General features: G+C 37.1%; 1 protein-coding gene across 37 annotated transcripts in view; it reads left to right on the forward strand.

Moving 5' to 3' along the window:
* The window catches only part of HNRNPC (heterogeneous nuclear ribonucleoprotein C (C1/C2)), a 57453-nt gene that overhangs the window by 20305 nt on the left and 21591 nt on the right, over positions 1 to 15557 (forward strand). For 19 of the 37 annotated variants that reach the window (XM_021098257.1, XM_021098264.1, XM_021098249.1 and 16 more), the window contains 3 exon segments: positions 9349 to 9626; positions 13997 to 14072; positions 14714 to 14761. In XM_021098257.1, the coding sequence (XP_020953916.1) occupies positions 9386 to 9626; positions 13997 to 14072; positions 14714 to 14761 (365 nt within the window). In that variant the 5' untranslated portion in view covers positions 9349 to 9385. 37 annotated transcript variants of the gene reach the window in all.

Raw genomic sequence — 15557 nt, forward strand, 5'->3', positions numbered from 1 at the left:
GAGGTTCCCAGGCTAGAGGTCTAATCAGAGCTGTAGCTGCTGGCCTATGCCACAGCTCTGAAAACACTGGATCCTTGACCCTCTGGGTGAGGCCAGGGATCAAACCCACAACTTCATGGTTCCTAGTTGCATTTGTATCCACTGCCCCATGATAGGAACGCCTGTACACATAAGATTTTTGTTTATGGTATGGGGATTTGGGGGTATGTTTGTGTACTTTTTAGGATGATCTCACCTTAAGGGTAGTTGCTGTTTTAAATGTGGACATGGCTTGATACGCGATAGGTATCTTTGTAATCTACCCTTTCAATTAATTTTTTTTTTTTTTTTTTTTGCTTTTTTTGGGGGGCCGCGTTGCCGGCATATGGAGGTTCTCAGGCTAGGGGTCACATTGGAGCTGCAGCTGCCGGCCTACGCCACAGCCACAGCCACATCAGATCTGAGCTGTGTCTGACCTACACCACAGCTCATAGCAAAGCCAGGGATTGAACCTGCAACCTCATGGTTCCTAGTCGGTTTTGTTTCTGCTGCACGACTGGAACTCCAAAAAAAACTTTTTTATTAGGCTTTATCTAAGCTAAGTCATTAAGGGTCCTTTCAAAACTAAATCAGGGTAGAGCTTTTCAGTGTACAGGACATAGGCAGAAAGGCTTCTCAGTTGAGATGATCTTAGTATCATTGTTTCAAAGCTGATATATACCATGAAAAAAACTCACTGTTAAAGGAAATTGTGTTAATCTTAATAAATTTTTAAAAATGACATGAGTGAGACTGCTCACAGTACTGGGAGGGATTGTTACTACAAGATTCAAAGTCTGAAATTTTCTTCAGGCTAGAATCAGAGACTGTAAATTAAAAATGAGTGTGAAATAGTATATGAACTGTAAAGCCCTGCACTTAACAATGAATTTTGTATGTGTTGACAATGCCAGCTTTAGCAAGTATAGTAGTATCTGGATAGCATCCAGAATGTGTTCCACTCTTGAAAGAGTAACCAAATTTGGACTGGTGTGTTCAAAGGGACATTGATAGGTTAAGTTGTATCTTATTTTTACAGAACATGGTCAGGTTAGGGAACAGTTTGAGAAGGATGTTTTAAGTCAAAGTAAAAGAAAAAATAATTTAGTTGCTGATGAATGGACATTAAAGAGAAGATCTAAGGGAGGAACTTAGTTTCAGAATTGCGAATCTTTCCAGTTGATTTTGGTGACAATTTAAGAAACTTGACTGTTGACGAAGGTGTTACAAGGGAATTTTAACATCCTTGGAAGAGCTTGGGGGCATTGAACTTTACGATTGGTTCTTTCCCTCATTGAGATTCTGTGAGTGTTTCCTTAAGGAACTTCTTTTTTAAATTTTCTGTTGCATTTCCTTACCCATTTATACTTTGATAGGAATAATCTTTTTCTTATAAAATGCGTATTAAAGGAAACTTAGGGAGTTCCCGTCGTGGCTCAGTAGTTAACGAATCCAACTAGGAACCATGAGGTTGCGGGTTCGATTGCTGGCCTTGCTCAGTGGGTTAAGGATCTGGCGTTGCCATGAGCTGTGGTGTAGGTCGCAGATGCAGCTTGGATCTGGTGTTGCTGTGGCTCTGGCGTAGGCCAGCAGCTACAGCTCTGATTCACTCCTAGCCTGGGAACCTCCATATGCCACAGGAGCAGCCCAAGAAAATGGCAAAAAGATAAAAAAAAAGAAAAGGAAACTTAGAAGGAAACATGCAGATAAAGAAAATGTTTACAGCATCAGCACTCAAAGATGACCACTATTAATATTTTGTTGTTTTGATCCATTCTTCTCCAGTCTGATAGCAATAGATGTACCTATACCTTATTTTTATTTAGTTTTATTTAATTTGGGGGGAGGGGGTCGTCGCAACATGGCATATGAAAGTTCCCAGGCTACAGGTTGAATCGGAGAGCTATAGCTGCTGGCCACAGCCACAGCATCTTGAGATCTGAGCTGCAACTGTGACCTAATCCACAGCTCAAGCAATGCCGGATCCCTGACCCACTGAGTGAGGCCAGGGATCGAACCAGATCCCTTATGGATTCATTTCCACAGCGCCACAACCAGAGCTCCTTGTTTCAGCCTCCCTATTCTTGTTCTGGTAACAGCTGTCTAAATTACCATGCTTGCTCTCTATATGTCTTTTTTCCTCCCAAATGATTTTAAAGTTACAGGCATGATACTTCACATGGGAATTTCAGTACAGCTGCATATCCTAAGAATAAAGATAATCTATATCATCAAAGTAGTTATCAAAGCAATTAAAAGACATTGATTTAATATTAACTCACATGTAGTCCACATTAGAATTCTCTAGTTTTCACAGAAACTGTCTCCTCCCCAATCTAGATTTCAAAATTCATACATTGCTTTCCTAATCTAGAAAAGGTCAACCGCTCTTTGAGGAGTTCCACCCAACCAGTATAATGTCCCCCACAATCTTGAAATTGTCTCATTATTTCCCTGTTGTATAGATTCAAGTCAAATATTTTACCGAGAATATCGTGTAGGTGGTGTATCTTATTTTGTCAAGTCAGGAAGCATATAATGTCAGATCACTTGGTTTAAGTGGTGACCCATGTATCTGTCGTTAAGTAGTTTTTCTCTTTTATAATCAGTGAGCAATCTGTTGGGTTAATACTTTGAAACCATGTAAGTAAACTCTTTCCTGCCCAAGAAGCATTCGCCCAGTGCTTTTGGTGTACATTGACAGTTGTCTGAATCAGTTATTTTTTCATTTTTTAAAAAAGTTTCACTGGAGTTCCCTTCGTGGCGCAGTGGTTAACGAATCCGACTAGGAACCATGAGGTTGCGGGTTCGATCCCTGCCCTTGCTCAGTGGGTTAACGGTCCGGCGTTGCCGTGAGCTGTGGTGTAGGTTGCAGACGCGGCTCGGATCCCGAGTTGCTGTGGCTCTGGCATAGGCTGGCAGCTACAGCTCCGATTAGACCCCTAGCCTGGGAAACTCCATATGCTGCGGGAGCGGCCCAAGAAATGGCAAAAAGACAAAAAAAAAAAAAAAAGTTTCATTGAAGGATAGTTGACTTAAAATGTTGTTATACTTTCTCTGTAACAAAGTGATTTTGCTACACACGCACACCTGTCCATTCTTGCTTTTTTTTTTTTTTTTTTTTTTTGTCTTTTAGGGCCACACCCATGTTGTTCCCAGGCTAGGGGTCAAATCATAAAAAGTGGTCTTGAGGTTTTTTTCACTATGCTTTTCTTAAAATATGAATAAAATTTTTCACATTCACTGTTTTTTTTTTTAATTGATGTATTTTTTTCCTGTTACTCATACTTCTTGAGGATTGTTGAGTTTCATATTATGTGGGTTTTGACAATTGCGTATGTAATTTTACATTTAAATTTTGATTTATCTATAATTTCTTTTGGCATATAGAATGGTATTAGCCCCCAATTTTTTTCTAGATGGCTATGTGGTATTTATTGAATCACACATTTCCATTATTATTTATATCTTGAATATACTCAGTTTTAATTCTTGGACATGGTGGTCTTTACATGATACTCTTTACCTTGACATCATGACTGTGTTTTGATGAGTAATTAGCTTTGGGGGTGGAGTAAATTACAGTCCCTTGGTATCCTAGGGGAGTTGCTTCCAGAACCCTGGCAGATATAAAAATCTGAGGGTGCTAACGTCTCTTATATAAAATGGTGAGACATTTGCGAATAACCTATGTATATCCTATCATGAACTTTAAATCATTTCTAGATCACTTATAATACCTAAGGTAAATAATTGTGAATACAATGTAAATTTTATGTAAATGGTGTGCAGCAAATTCAGGTTTTATGTTTTGCAACTTTCCAGAACTTTATTTCCCCTGAATATTTTTGATACGTGGTTAATTGGGTCTACAGGTGCAAAATCCAGAGAGGGCTGGTCATAACACTGGCCACCTGTTTGCAGATATGTGAGCAGTAGGAAAACAGTTTAGACCAGGTGCTGTTTCTCTAAGTAGGCAGAGAAATTTATTTACAGTATCTAAAAGGTACTGAGAGGGAGTTCCCATCGTGGCGCAGTGGTTAACGAATCCGACTAGGAACCATGAGGTTGCGGGTTTGGTCCCTGCGCTTGCTCAGTGGGTTGACGATCTGGCATTGCCGTGAGCTGTGGTGTAGGTTGCAGACGCGGCTCGGATCCTGCGTTGCTGTGGCTCTGGTGTAGGCCGGTGGCTACAGCTCAGATTCAACACCTAGCCTGGGAACCTCCATATGCCGCGGGAGCGGCCCAAAGAAATAGCAAAAAGACAAAAAAAAAAAAAAAAAAAAAAAACAACAACAACAAAAATAAATAAAAGGTACTGAGAAACTAAGAAATTGTGAAAGTGTGAAATAGGAAATCTTTGGACTCAGGAAGATTGCCATCTTTAAAAAAAAAAATTGTTAGCTCATTGCTGCCATCTAGTGAAACTGTCCTTAAAATGCTTCAAAGAAAGGTGGGGAATAAAAGCATATTAGACATAACGGTGGTTGCAACTAAATTGAATTAAGTGTAGGGACTATTTTAGTTTTATGGGGTAATAACAAAGAGAAAATTCTAGGGTAGGGTTCTGAATTTCCTAGTCTGAGGTAAGTTATCTCCTTTGTTGTCTAGTTAGTATGATCTCACATTTGATAAGCCATACTGATGCCATCTTTTTTTATGGACCAATGGATTATGTTATATGAGTTAAGTATAATGTGAGTGGCCTGTAGAATAGGGTGAGCAGGTAGAGGACTGATTAAGAAGGTCAGTAGAAACATCTTGTGGCTTTTATGCTTTCTGTTGTGTTCTCCCCCCATCATGCCCTCTTAAATAATTCCTGGGTAGAATACCGAACACAGTCTGAATGAGTGGCACTGCTTTGTCAAGTATTTATCTTCTGTCCCCTCAGCCTTCTTCCACTAAAGGTGGAGTTCTAATGACCAGGACATAAAAGCAAGAGAACTGAAAGCTTGATTCCAATTATGAATTGATTTTCGCCTGGTTCCCAGCAAATTCCAGGAACTTCAAAACCTTTGTTTCTGTTTCTAGACCATTTGAAATGTGCGTCTCATAATTGTCAGTACAGTCTGCCTTTCTCATCTTGCTATACTTCTTCCCAACACAATTTGCATAGATTGCTGAAACTTTATAATGTACAGTTAGAAATAAAATTGACAGATTTGCTTGCACTCCAACCAGATGTTTTTATTTGTGTTTTTGGTTTTAGGATATGAATGGGATGTTAGAAATGGGAATAGAAACACATTTCTGTATCCGTGGATCTTACCATAAAAATCTCTTGTTGCATTTGATCAACTTAAAACATGATCAAATGGGCACACAGATCCATAACTTAATATTCCTGGTTTAGATTCTTAGGCACTAGTCTTAGTAATCCTTTGATAATAAAAATTGTGGAAATGAGAACCTGACATAGAAAAAATACGTAAATACATGCATGTGTATCCATGAACTAGAGGTTTGAGTACTACCACCCAAATAACCTCTAGTGAAACACTTGACCTTTTTTCCTTTGTCTGGAATTCTGCTTTTCTAGAAGTAGACTCATCTCCGCTGCTGAGTTAAACAGGATGCAGAGTAACCAGGGAACATAATAATTTGAGAAATCTTTTCCCTTTGGTTTTACTCTTGAAAAACAATTTTAAGAAACAGATTCTGTGTATTTTTTATTCTTGTACTTTTATTTATTTAAATGTTCTGTAGTATTCAGTATTGAGTTTAAAAAAGAATGAATTTACTTAATGGTTTTTCTTAAAGGATATGACCAGAGTACATTCATCTTTGAGAATTTGTGGAGTATTTATGATGTATTTAACAGTGTTGTTAAGACTATTAGTTTATAAGTACATCTGATGTTTTCAAAGCATTTGAAAGGTTTAATAAAACCAGGTTTAAAACCTGGATTGTTATTTAAAAACAGTTGACTGACTTTATTTCCCCTCAAATACATTTCCTGAGTAGGAGTTAGATGCTTGATTTTTAAAATGGTGTTTTCCTAAAAACAAAACATTTCTTTTTTTTTTTTTTGGCTTTTTAGGGCTGCACCTGCAGCATATGGAGATTCCCAGGCTAGGCATCAAATTAGAGCTACAGCTGCCAGCCTATGCCAGACCCATAGCAACGCCAGATCCTAGCCACAAATCTGCAAACTACACCACAGCTCACATCAACACCAGATCCTTAACCCACTGAGCAAGGCCAGGGATCAAACCCGCAACCTCATGGTTCCTAGTCAGCTTCGTTTCTGCTGTGCCACGACAGGAACTCCCCTGCAGCTTGTATTTATTTCATTGAAGAAAACTGGGATAATATAAAAAACTATGAAGGTGTTAACAATGAATTAACCAAAAGAGTACCCATGGAACAATATTTTTAAATATTTTTGCCGTTTCTTTCCTGAGTACATAGTTTTTATATAGGTAGTTTATTTGCCTCCAGTTACATATTATCCAATTGTGTATACTGCATTTTGATTTTTTTTCTTTTTTTTTTTTCTTTTTAATGGCCTTACCAGCAGCATATGGAAGTTCCCAGGCTAGGGATTGAGTCCGCAGTACCAGATCCTTTAACCCACTGCAACAGGCCGGGCATTGAACTCACGCTGTCACAGCAACCCAAACTGCTGCAGTGGGATTCTTAATTATTAGTTAATGGCCACATCTGTGGCATATGGAAGTTCCTGGGCTAGGGGTTGAATCAGAGCTGCTGCTGCTGGCCTACTCCGCAGCCACACTAGATCCATGCATCTGCAACCTACACCAAAGCTTGTGGTAACACGGGATCTTAACCCACAGAGCAAGACCAGGGATCAGACCCTCATCTTCACAGATATTAGTTGGGTTTGTTACCACTGAGCCACAATGGGAAATTCCTCAAGTTTGTTTTAATGAATAAGACTATACTATCTAGGGGTAAATGTTTAGGTGATATCATTTAGTACATTTTAAAAGGATTTTACTTTAAAATTAGGTGTTTTAGAGGGAAGAAAGGGATTGAGAAAGGAATGGTGTACATGGGGCTGCTGAGTTCGCTTTGAAATTTTACAGATACTAAACTGCTCTAGCATCTTGAGACTGTTTTACTGCAGTACCTTGTACTTATCCATTTTGGAGCAGACAAAACCTTCCCTGTTGGAACTGCTATTCTAACATCACTTCCCTTTCCAGTAAATACTAGCTGGATATTTTGGGATTCTTCTATTTCTGGGTCTTTTAGACTCCCACAGTAATAGATACCATGCATGTTAGCTTGCATTTGGAGTTGATGGGGATGCCTTGACACCAAGTTTTGTTTTTGTTGAAACCTAGAGAGAATTTTTCCAGTATTTGCTATTAATATATTTATTGTTAGTGAAAAACATTTGCTGAAAAATAGTTTATATTTCCACTTATAATAATAGTAAACCCTAATAGCTAAGCAAAAATATTTGCAGCCAGTTAGACCTTTTAGTAGGTTTCGATTTTGATTCTTTGGTGTTCTAAGGCTTTCTGGCACTCCCACTTAATTGAAAGGTTGTTGATTCTCAGTAGCCACTGTGGTTAATTTTTTATTGCTTAGTCCAAAAAGACTATTTATAAAGATATAACTTAGAAACCAAAATAAAGATGAGCTGTTTTTTGAATTTCAGAAAGGATAGGAGGTAAAGGCTGTTGTTACAGCTTTAAAACCTGTATGCTTGTGAAATGACCAGTTGTTTTCAGGGTCAGAATGGTAGTGATCATATATAAATGTTGAATTTTTTTTTTCTATGTGTGTATAAGACATTTTTATGTAACCCATGAAAACTAGTTTGTCATTCTCTTGAGGATTGGAAAAATAATAGATATTGGACATTGGTATTTTTTTGAGATTCTTCGGTACCTTTCAAAGGGCTACATGAGAAATAATCTTAAGTATGTTAACTCAGAATCTAAGGTGCATCCATTTAAACCAGGTTTAACTTTGGTTGGAGAGGGGAGGAGCAGTGGACTGATTAAAAGCTAAAGAATTTTGGAGTTGCCTGGTGGCCTAATAGCTAAGGATTTGGCATTGCCAGTGCTACTAGCCTGGGACCTGGGCATGCCTGGGACATAGCCAAAAAAATGGCTAAAGAATGTCAAAACATCTTTACTTTGGAGTTCTCTTGTGACTCAGCAGGTTGAGGATCCATTGTCCAGTGTTGTCACTGCAGCAGCTTGGGTTGCTACTCTGGTGTGGATGCGACCCCCCAAAAAATCTTTTTTTTTCTTTTTATAGCCGCCGCACCTGTAGCATATGGAAGTTCCTGGGCTAGGGTTTGAATCAGAGCTGCAGCTTGTGGCAACACCAGATCCTTTAACCCAAGGCCAGGGATCAAACTCACATCCTCACAGACACAGTGTCAGGTTCTTAATCCACTGAGCTACAATGGGAATTCCAAAAAATATTTCACTTTGGAAGACCTAAAATGATAGCATGAATCTCTGGGTAATTATAATAGGATTCTGCCTCCATGACAGACAGACATAAAGGTAATTTTTGTTTTGAAACAGTGTGAGGAAAGTTGTATTTTTTTCCGTAGTTCTCTGGGTCCTTTGATTCATGCAGTGTTCTACTTGCTAGTTTTATCATCATCACCATCCAGTATTATTAAATATCTTGGTTGTAGTTTGTAATATATTCTCACACAAAAAGTAAAGAGTCATTGCTTTCTGTAAAAAGGTTGTATTGATACTTAAGATATATATCTATGGCATATTATAATTAGTTGAAGTACCTGGAAATAGATTAATTCCAGAGTGAGTGAATTGCTTCTATTTAATGCTTTTGTATAATAAAGTTAATTATATGTAAAGGGTAGAGTGTCATTTGTCCACATTCATCTAGCTCAAGATAGTTTGTGGGCAGAATTTGGGGGAATGAATGAGCTCATTTTAGTAAAAGCAGTGCGCAAGAAGTAGAGTTATTGTTGGCAAGGAATGGTTAAGTTAGTGTGACTCGGAAGGTGAAAAACAAGGAGAAATTTAGAGTTTATGGGGTTCTAATTTGCTTGAGGACTTTAAAACAGGGATATCACTTGGAATTAATAATGTCCAAGAAGATCGTGTTGCCCCTAGTCTGTGAAGAAGATTCCCTCTTTCCCAGCCCCCTTGAAGTGATAGTCTAGCAAGAATATACTAAAGAAGAGTGAAATTCTATAAGGATGTATTCAGGTGCCATAGTCTTTGAATAGTAATACACTTGCTGCTGTGAGATCCTTTTAGTTGACTTATATTTAGGTAGTCATGATGGTTCAGAGTAAGTTTTTAATCAAGAATTATTTTGTTTTTAGCATCTTTTCACCTGAATGCATTTCTTTTTTCCTTTCAGTTTTTCGGCTTTGTGAATTACCTTATCATCAAAGACAATGGCCAGCAACGTTACCAACAAGACAGATCCTCGCTCCATGAATTCCCGTGTATTCATTGGGAATCTCAATACTCTTGTGGTCAAGAAATCTGATGTGGAGGCAATCTTCTCAAAATATGGCAAAATCGTGGGTTGCTCTGTTCATAAGGGCTTTGCCTTCGTTCAGTACGTTAATGAGAGAAATGCTCGAGCTGCTGTTGCAGGAGAGGATGGCCGAATGATTGCTGGCCAGGTTTTAGGTAAGGTCTGGGTTGAATGTATTTTTCATTGATTATAGTCTTTCTGTTCGGTCCTCTCTTTCTCTTCCTCTTTCTCCATAAAGCTAACAACAATCTGGTATTAGTTCTGCATGTTACGACTGGCATCAACTTAATCAAAATGTTAGGTTTATAATAGACTTAACTTATTGGGTTATTTTGTGTGGTAGAGACCAATTAACCCTTAGTTGGTAGTTTTGAGTTTGGGGGAGGGGGAGATGGGAATGATATTTCATAAGATACTATTGCTACCTAAATTGCTGTCCTTCCAGTCACAGTGGAATGGGTGAAGACAGTGCTCAGTCATGTGCTCTGGAGTCCAATTGTTTGGCTCCACTTTGGAGCCTCACAACTATGTGTGTTGGGTAGCATATGTAGTTATCTGAGCCTTAATTTTTCTCATTTGTTAAAACAAAGATAGTAGTACCTCCGTTTATTATTTCTTACCTGAGGCAGTGACACTGTGGTGGTCTAAAGAATTTAAGTAAATTGAGAGGATGATTCATAAGAAGCTTCTAATTGAGCATGTTACATTCAGTAAAAGTTACTGTTAAATCTGTTTTAGTACCATAAACTCTGATTATGTTGTTTTAGATATTAGTTCCCCTAATAGGTGTCAGCTCTGATCTAGCATGTTCAAGTTTTGAGAAAAGAGATATGCTCAAAGATAGTTTATATTCTAAACTTTAAATCTCATATATTAAGACTATTAGAACACATAAGTATGTTCCTGATGATTGTAGAACTTCATCTCCTTGAATAGCTTTGTAATTGCTTGTCAGCTTTTAGGATTTCATGTCAGTAATAGTAATTTTGATATAGTTTGTATTTTCTTGGGTATGAATATCAGAGAATCTAACGGGTTTGTAAAGCAAGTCAGTTTCTTTTTAATTTTTATGAAAAAAACAGGTGTCTGAGTACCATAGACTGGCTATTTCCACTGTTGATAATACATCATTTGCCAATTTAACGAATTGTTTACTTCAGATTTATGGTTTGTAGAAATTCATAATTAAAATGAGGTCTTAAATTTTGTTTGAATATTCTGGCAGTGGCTTAAATTTTCATTTTGTTTTCAGGATTTTCAGGAGTTTGTATTTATTCACTTTTAAAATGTAAATGTAGAGCACATTTAAAGTCCAACTTCATTTTCTACTCGCCTTTTTCTCTTCAGGTTGGAGTGAGTTTTTTACCCCTTTAAGTGTTTCCATGTTGGTATTTCTCTCTAATACAACTTAAAACTTCAGCATTCCGTAATGATTATAATCTTTAATAAATTTTTACAACAGATCACATTGTACAGAAAATTTTGTTTGCTTTTTGCTTTTTAGGGCCGCACCCACAACATACGGAAGTTCCCAGGCTGGAAGTCTAATTGGAGTTATAGATGCCCTCCTATACCACAGCCACAGCAATTCAGGATCTGAGGTGCAACTGTGACTCAAATTACAGCTCACAGCAATGCTAGATCCCTGACCCACTGAGCAAGGCCAGGGATTGAACCCGCATCCTCATGGATACTAGTCAGATTCCTTTCTGCTGTGCCACAATGGGAACTCCCTGCCAGAGTAATTTGAAAACTTCAGTACACACCTAGTATATAAGGACTTTTAAACAAAATGCAAACCACATGCCCTTATCACACACAAAATTCATAGTGATTATTTAATACCATCTAATATTCAGTCCATATTCAGATTTCTTCCTCTCTTGTCTCAAACTTTTTATCATAACATTTAATTTGTTGAACTAATGTTCATAGTAAAAGAATTGGGTGAAACATTTTAATAATGTATTTTATGTAACTATCCCATAATCATATAAAAATATGATTGGAATTCTTTACATTCTTTTTTCATACAAAGTCTTTGAAGTCAGTGTGTATATTTCACTAAAATTTATCTGAATTCAGATTCAGTATATTTAAGATGCTCCATAGCCACATGTGGCTAGCAGGCTTATTGTCTGGGGCTGTGCCGATCTAGACGCTTAATTCGATTCAGAGTCTATTTATTTAGGTGAAAATATTTCATAGATAATGTTATGTATTTTGTATTGTATCACATCAGGTAACCTAACATTGTTGTCCCATTTTTAGTGATGTTAAAAATTTGTGGGTTCAAGTTTTACACCATGATCCATTCATGGTAAAAACTTAACCATCAGTTTTTCACCTTAGAATGATCATCCATTGATGACCATTGCTTAGGTATTTCATTGGGGGTTGCAAAAGCGTAGCTTATTATCTAATTTTTCTGTAATCAACTACTCATAATTTGGGTTTTTCTAAAATATTGGTTACATTGGAAAGTCAGAATAAATCTTTCAGATTTTGATGTAATTGATAGTTTAGCATTCTTTAAATACAGTCATTGATTTAGTTTAGTATCATGAATTTGGGTATTTTAAATTGATATATTTCAATCCACTGCAAATCATTCTTCGGAGTTCACAATATTTCATCTTTGGCCAGTGGGTCAAGTTGGTTCCTGTGTCCTTCAGACCTCATTCTTACAATACTGCATTACTTTTGGGCACCATAAGATATTCTAGATCTTATGGTATACTTCTTGATCTATCCTAGAGTTTGTCCCTTTTTCCTAAGAGCCTTGGCTCCTTTTAATGGGAGTAAGAAATCACTTCCTATGTATTAGGGGTGTTTATTATTGCTGAATTTTATTTGCATCTGGTTAATTGCAATGGACAGAATGAGGGACACTTTTTTTTTTTTAAGAAAACATATATTTTTATGAGTGCTTTGTGCCACAGTTTTAAAATAGCCATATTTTTACCAAAATTAAGATTACCAGGAATTCCCGTTGTGGCTCAGCTGTAACGAACCCGACTAGTATCCATTAGGATGCAGGTTTGATCCCCAACCTCGCTTAGTGGCTAAGGAGCCAGCATTGCCATGACTTGTGATGTAGGTCGTGGGCATGGCTTGTATCCCCTGTTGCTTGCTCTTGGCTGTTGCTGTGGCTGGCAGCTGCAGCTCCCATTTGATCCCTAGCCTTGGAACTTCCATATGCTACAAATTCGGCCCTAAAAAGCAAAAAAAAAAAAAAGATTATGAAGTGCTATTTTAGATTCGATTTTTGTTTTATTAATATCTTCTATTTTGGATATTAACTTAATACAGTTTTCCCTTGATTAAATAACACATTTGAACTGCACAGATCCACTTCCATGACTTTGCTCTGCTTCATTTTGTTTTCCTTCCAACAAATATATATTACAAGAATGTTGGTTGAATCCCCTAATGTGGAACCATGGATATGGAGGTTAGACTATAAAGTTATATACAGATTTTCAACCCCTACATTGTTCAAGGATCACTGTACTATAGTTTAGAATCACATGAAATAATTCTATAAGGCTGTGTATAATCAACTTGAAACATTTTAGTTCTATTTCATTTTATTGCATTTAAGAACTTTTTAAAAATTCTCTTTAGGTTTAAAAAATCTTACTGATTACAAAGTCTAAGTTAAAAATCAAATGAGTTTAGTGAATGAAGAACTCTGAAGGTTATAGATGTAGTTTGGAGAGCTAGCTAGCTTTTGGCTAATTGGGTTTTGACAAATGCTCTCTTTTGTTAGAATAAGAGGGAGAACATGAACTTGTTGATAGGCAGTGGGAGGCAGGATAAGTAAAGTAGCTGGCCACTTTGGCATAGGTGTTTTAAAAATTATGTTGTATATGGAAACTAGGATTTTTTTCTTTTGCTTCATTTCCTTTTTCTTGGGGTGTGTATGCATGATGTAAAGGTCATTTACCTAAGCAATTTGCATAATATTAAGGTTTTTTTTTATGTGACTTTACAGCTTACCCTATTTGCAAGAATAAAAATTTTCCTTTGGGTATAATTTGAGGGTACCATGCTTCAACCAGATTAATTCATGAACGGCCATATGTTTTTATCTCTGAAGCCATTTACTCATTAATATATTTGTCTGTGCTAATTTTAAATGCACAAAGTCATTTCTGGAAAAGCAACTGTTGGTCATTGATTTTTCTCCTTTGATAGTAACTAAGTGAGCATAGTGGGTGCCCTCTGAAGGGTGAGAGTTTCATTAAAATGCAAGCTGAGGGAGGATAGTACCAAAGACAACCTTAATGAGTTGTATATAACAGTTGTATTGGTACAGAATGAAGGACAAAGGAATAGAAGATTTAAGCCTAACCTTGTAAAAATTCTTGGGCCTTTTTTATATGATAAAGACGAGATACATAGTTTGACCTTTGTTACTTTATATGGCTATGTACACTTTTAAAAGTTATAGTTTGAGACATGCCCCACCCCTCCCCAACAGAGTTGTCATTAAAGGTTTTTTGTTTTTTGCTTTTTTCAGATATTAATCTGGCTGCAGAGCCAAAAGTGAACCGAGGAAAGGCAGGTGTGAAACGATCTGCAGCGGAGATGTACGGGTCAGTACCAGAACACCCTTCTCCGTCCCCTCTACTCAGGTCCGGAACTTTATTATTTATAACTGCATTGTGTCCATCAGTGGGCATCTTCTCTATCTGTTTTCTGGATGTGGGGAGGGTTAACTGTAGTATGTTTTAATATGTGTGAAAGTAATGCTTTATTGATTTGTTTTGATGAACCTCTTTTATCCCATTTCCCAGAGAATTATTAGAATTCCCTGAGATTTTTTACTGTTAAAAAATGGCTTGGTATTTAAAGCATAAATTATTGTCCTTCAATAGGAGTTATTCAGTGTCTAAGAAGCCGAGGGAGGGAGTATAGAAAAGGAAGGAGGATGGCATAAGAATGTTCAATTTACTGTTGTATTTTTCTGTGTTCTTATTTTAGCTATTATGTTGTATGTTGATATTGTAGCAATCTTTTGTGTAAATTTGCATTTGGCCACTGCATGTCCAGTAGCCTAAAGTGGTTGGAATTTAGTGAACTATTGTTTAATGATTGGGCATTAGTCCGTGCTAATCTTTTGATCTGTTTGTGGTTGGTTTAGTGTGGGGTTTTTGATTTTTGTTTTTTTCCCATCTGCTGTTGTAAATTTACATCAACAGCTCCAAATTAATCTTCTTTGGTATTTATTTTTCAGCTCCTCTTTTGACTTGGACTATGACTTTCAACGGGATTATTATGACAGGTATGTTTAAAATGTTTTGTCTGTTCCAATAAGAAACTATCTAGAACCATTCTATTTTTCTAATTCATAGTAATAAATGTTCCATTTTGTAGTAATAAATTTTTCAAAGGCCTTTCTGCCAGAATATAATGAAAAATACCTTCCCCAAAATTGTCAGAGGTATACTAGATAACAGTGGTGTTTGTAATTTCAGGGCATATGTAGACATGACCAATATTTTCTGGACTAATGCTTTCTTTTTTTCAGTCATTTTTGGCCTCCCTGTGGGATATGGAGCCACTGGGCCAGGGATCAGATCAGAGCCACAGTCACAACCTAAGCCACAGCTGTGGCAACGCTGAATCCCTAAACCACTGTGTTAGGCCAGGAATCAGACCCACTTCCCAGTAGCTCCCAAGACTCCACCAGTCCCTTTGCACCACAACTGGAGCTCCTGATGCTCTTGACAAGTCAGTTTCCTTTTTGTTTTAATTTGTATGTCACATAAAAGTGAGGACTGACTTGCCTAAGAATGAAATGAGATTTAATTAGTAGTACCCTGTTCTCTTTATTGAATTTGCTATTGCATATTTGCCACTTGGCTTTACATTGTAGGAAATTACTGCAAAACTATAAAAAATATTCCCTAACCTTAAAAGTCTAATAGTCTCCTTTGAGCAGACCCATCAATAGAGGGTACCATAAGCATATATAATGAATTAACAATACATATTGCTTTAGGAGTTAATGTTGAAGTGTTAAGATTTGTATGTTAATAATACAGTTGTAAAAGGAAGGGAGGTTGGACTGTAATGAT

Source organism: Sus scrofa, chromosome 7 (genome assembly GCF_000003025.6).
Source record: "Sus scrofa isolate TJ Tabasco breed Duroc chromosome 7, Sscrofa11.1, whole genome shotgun sequence".
In the NCBI taxonomy this organism is placed as follows: Eukaryota; Metazoa; Chordata; class Mammalia; order Artiodactyla; family Suidae; genus Sus; species Sus scrofa.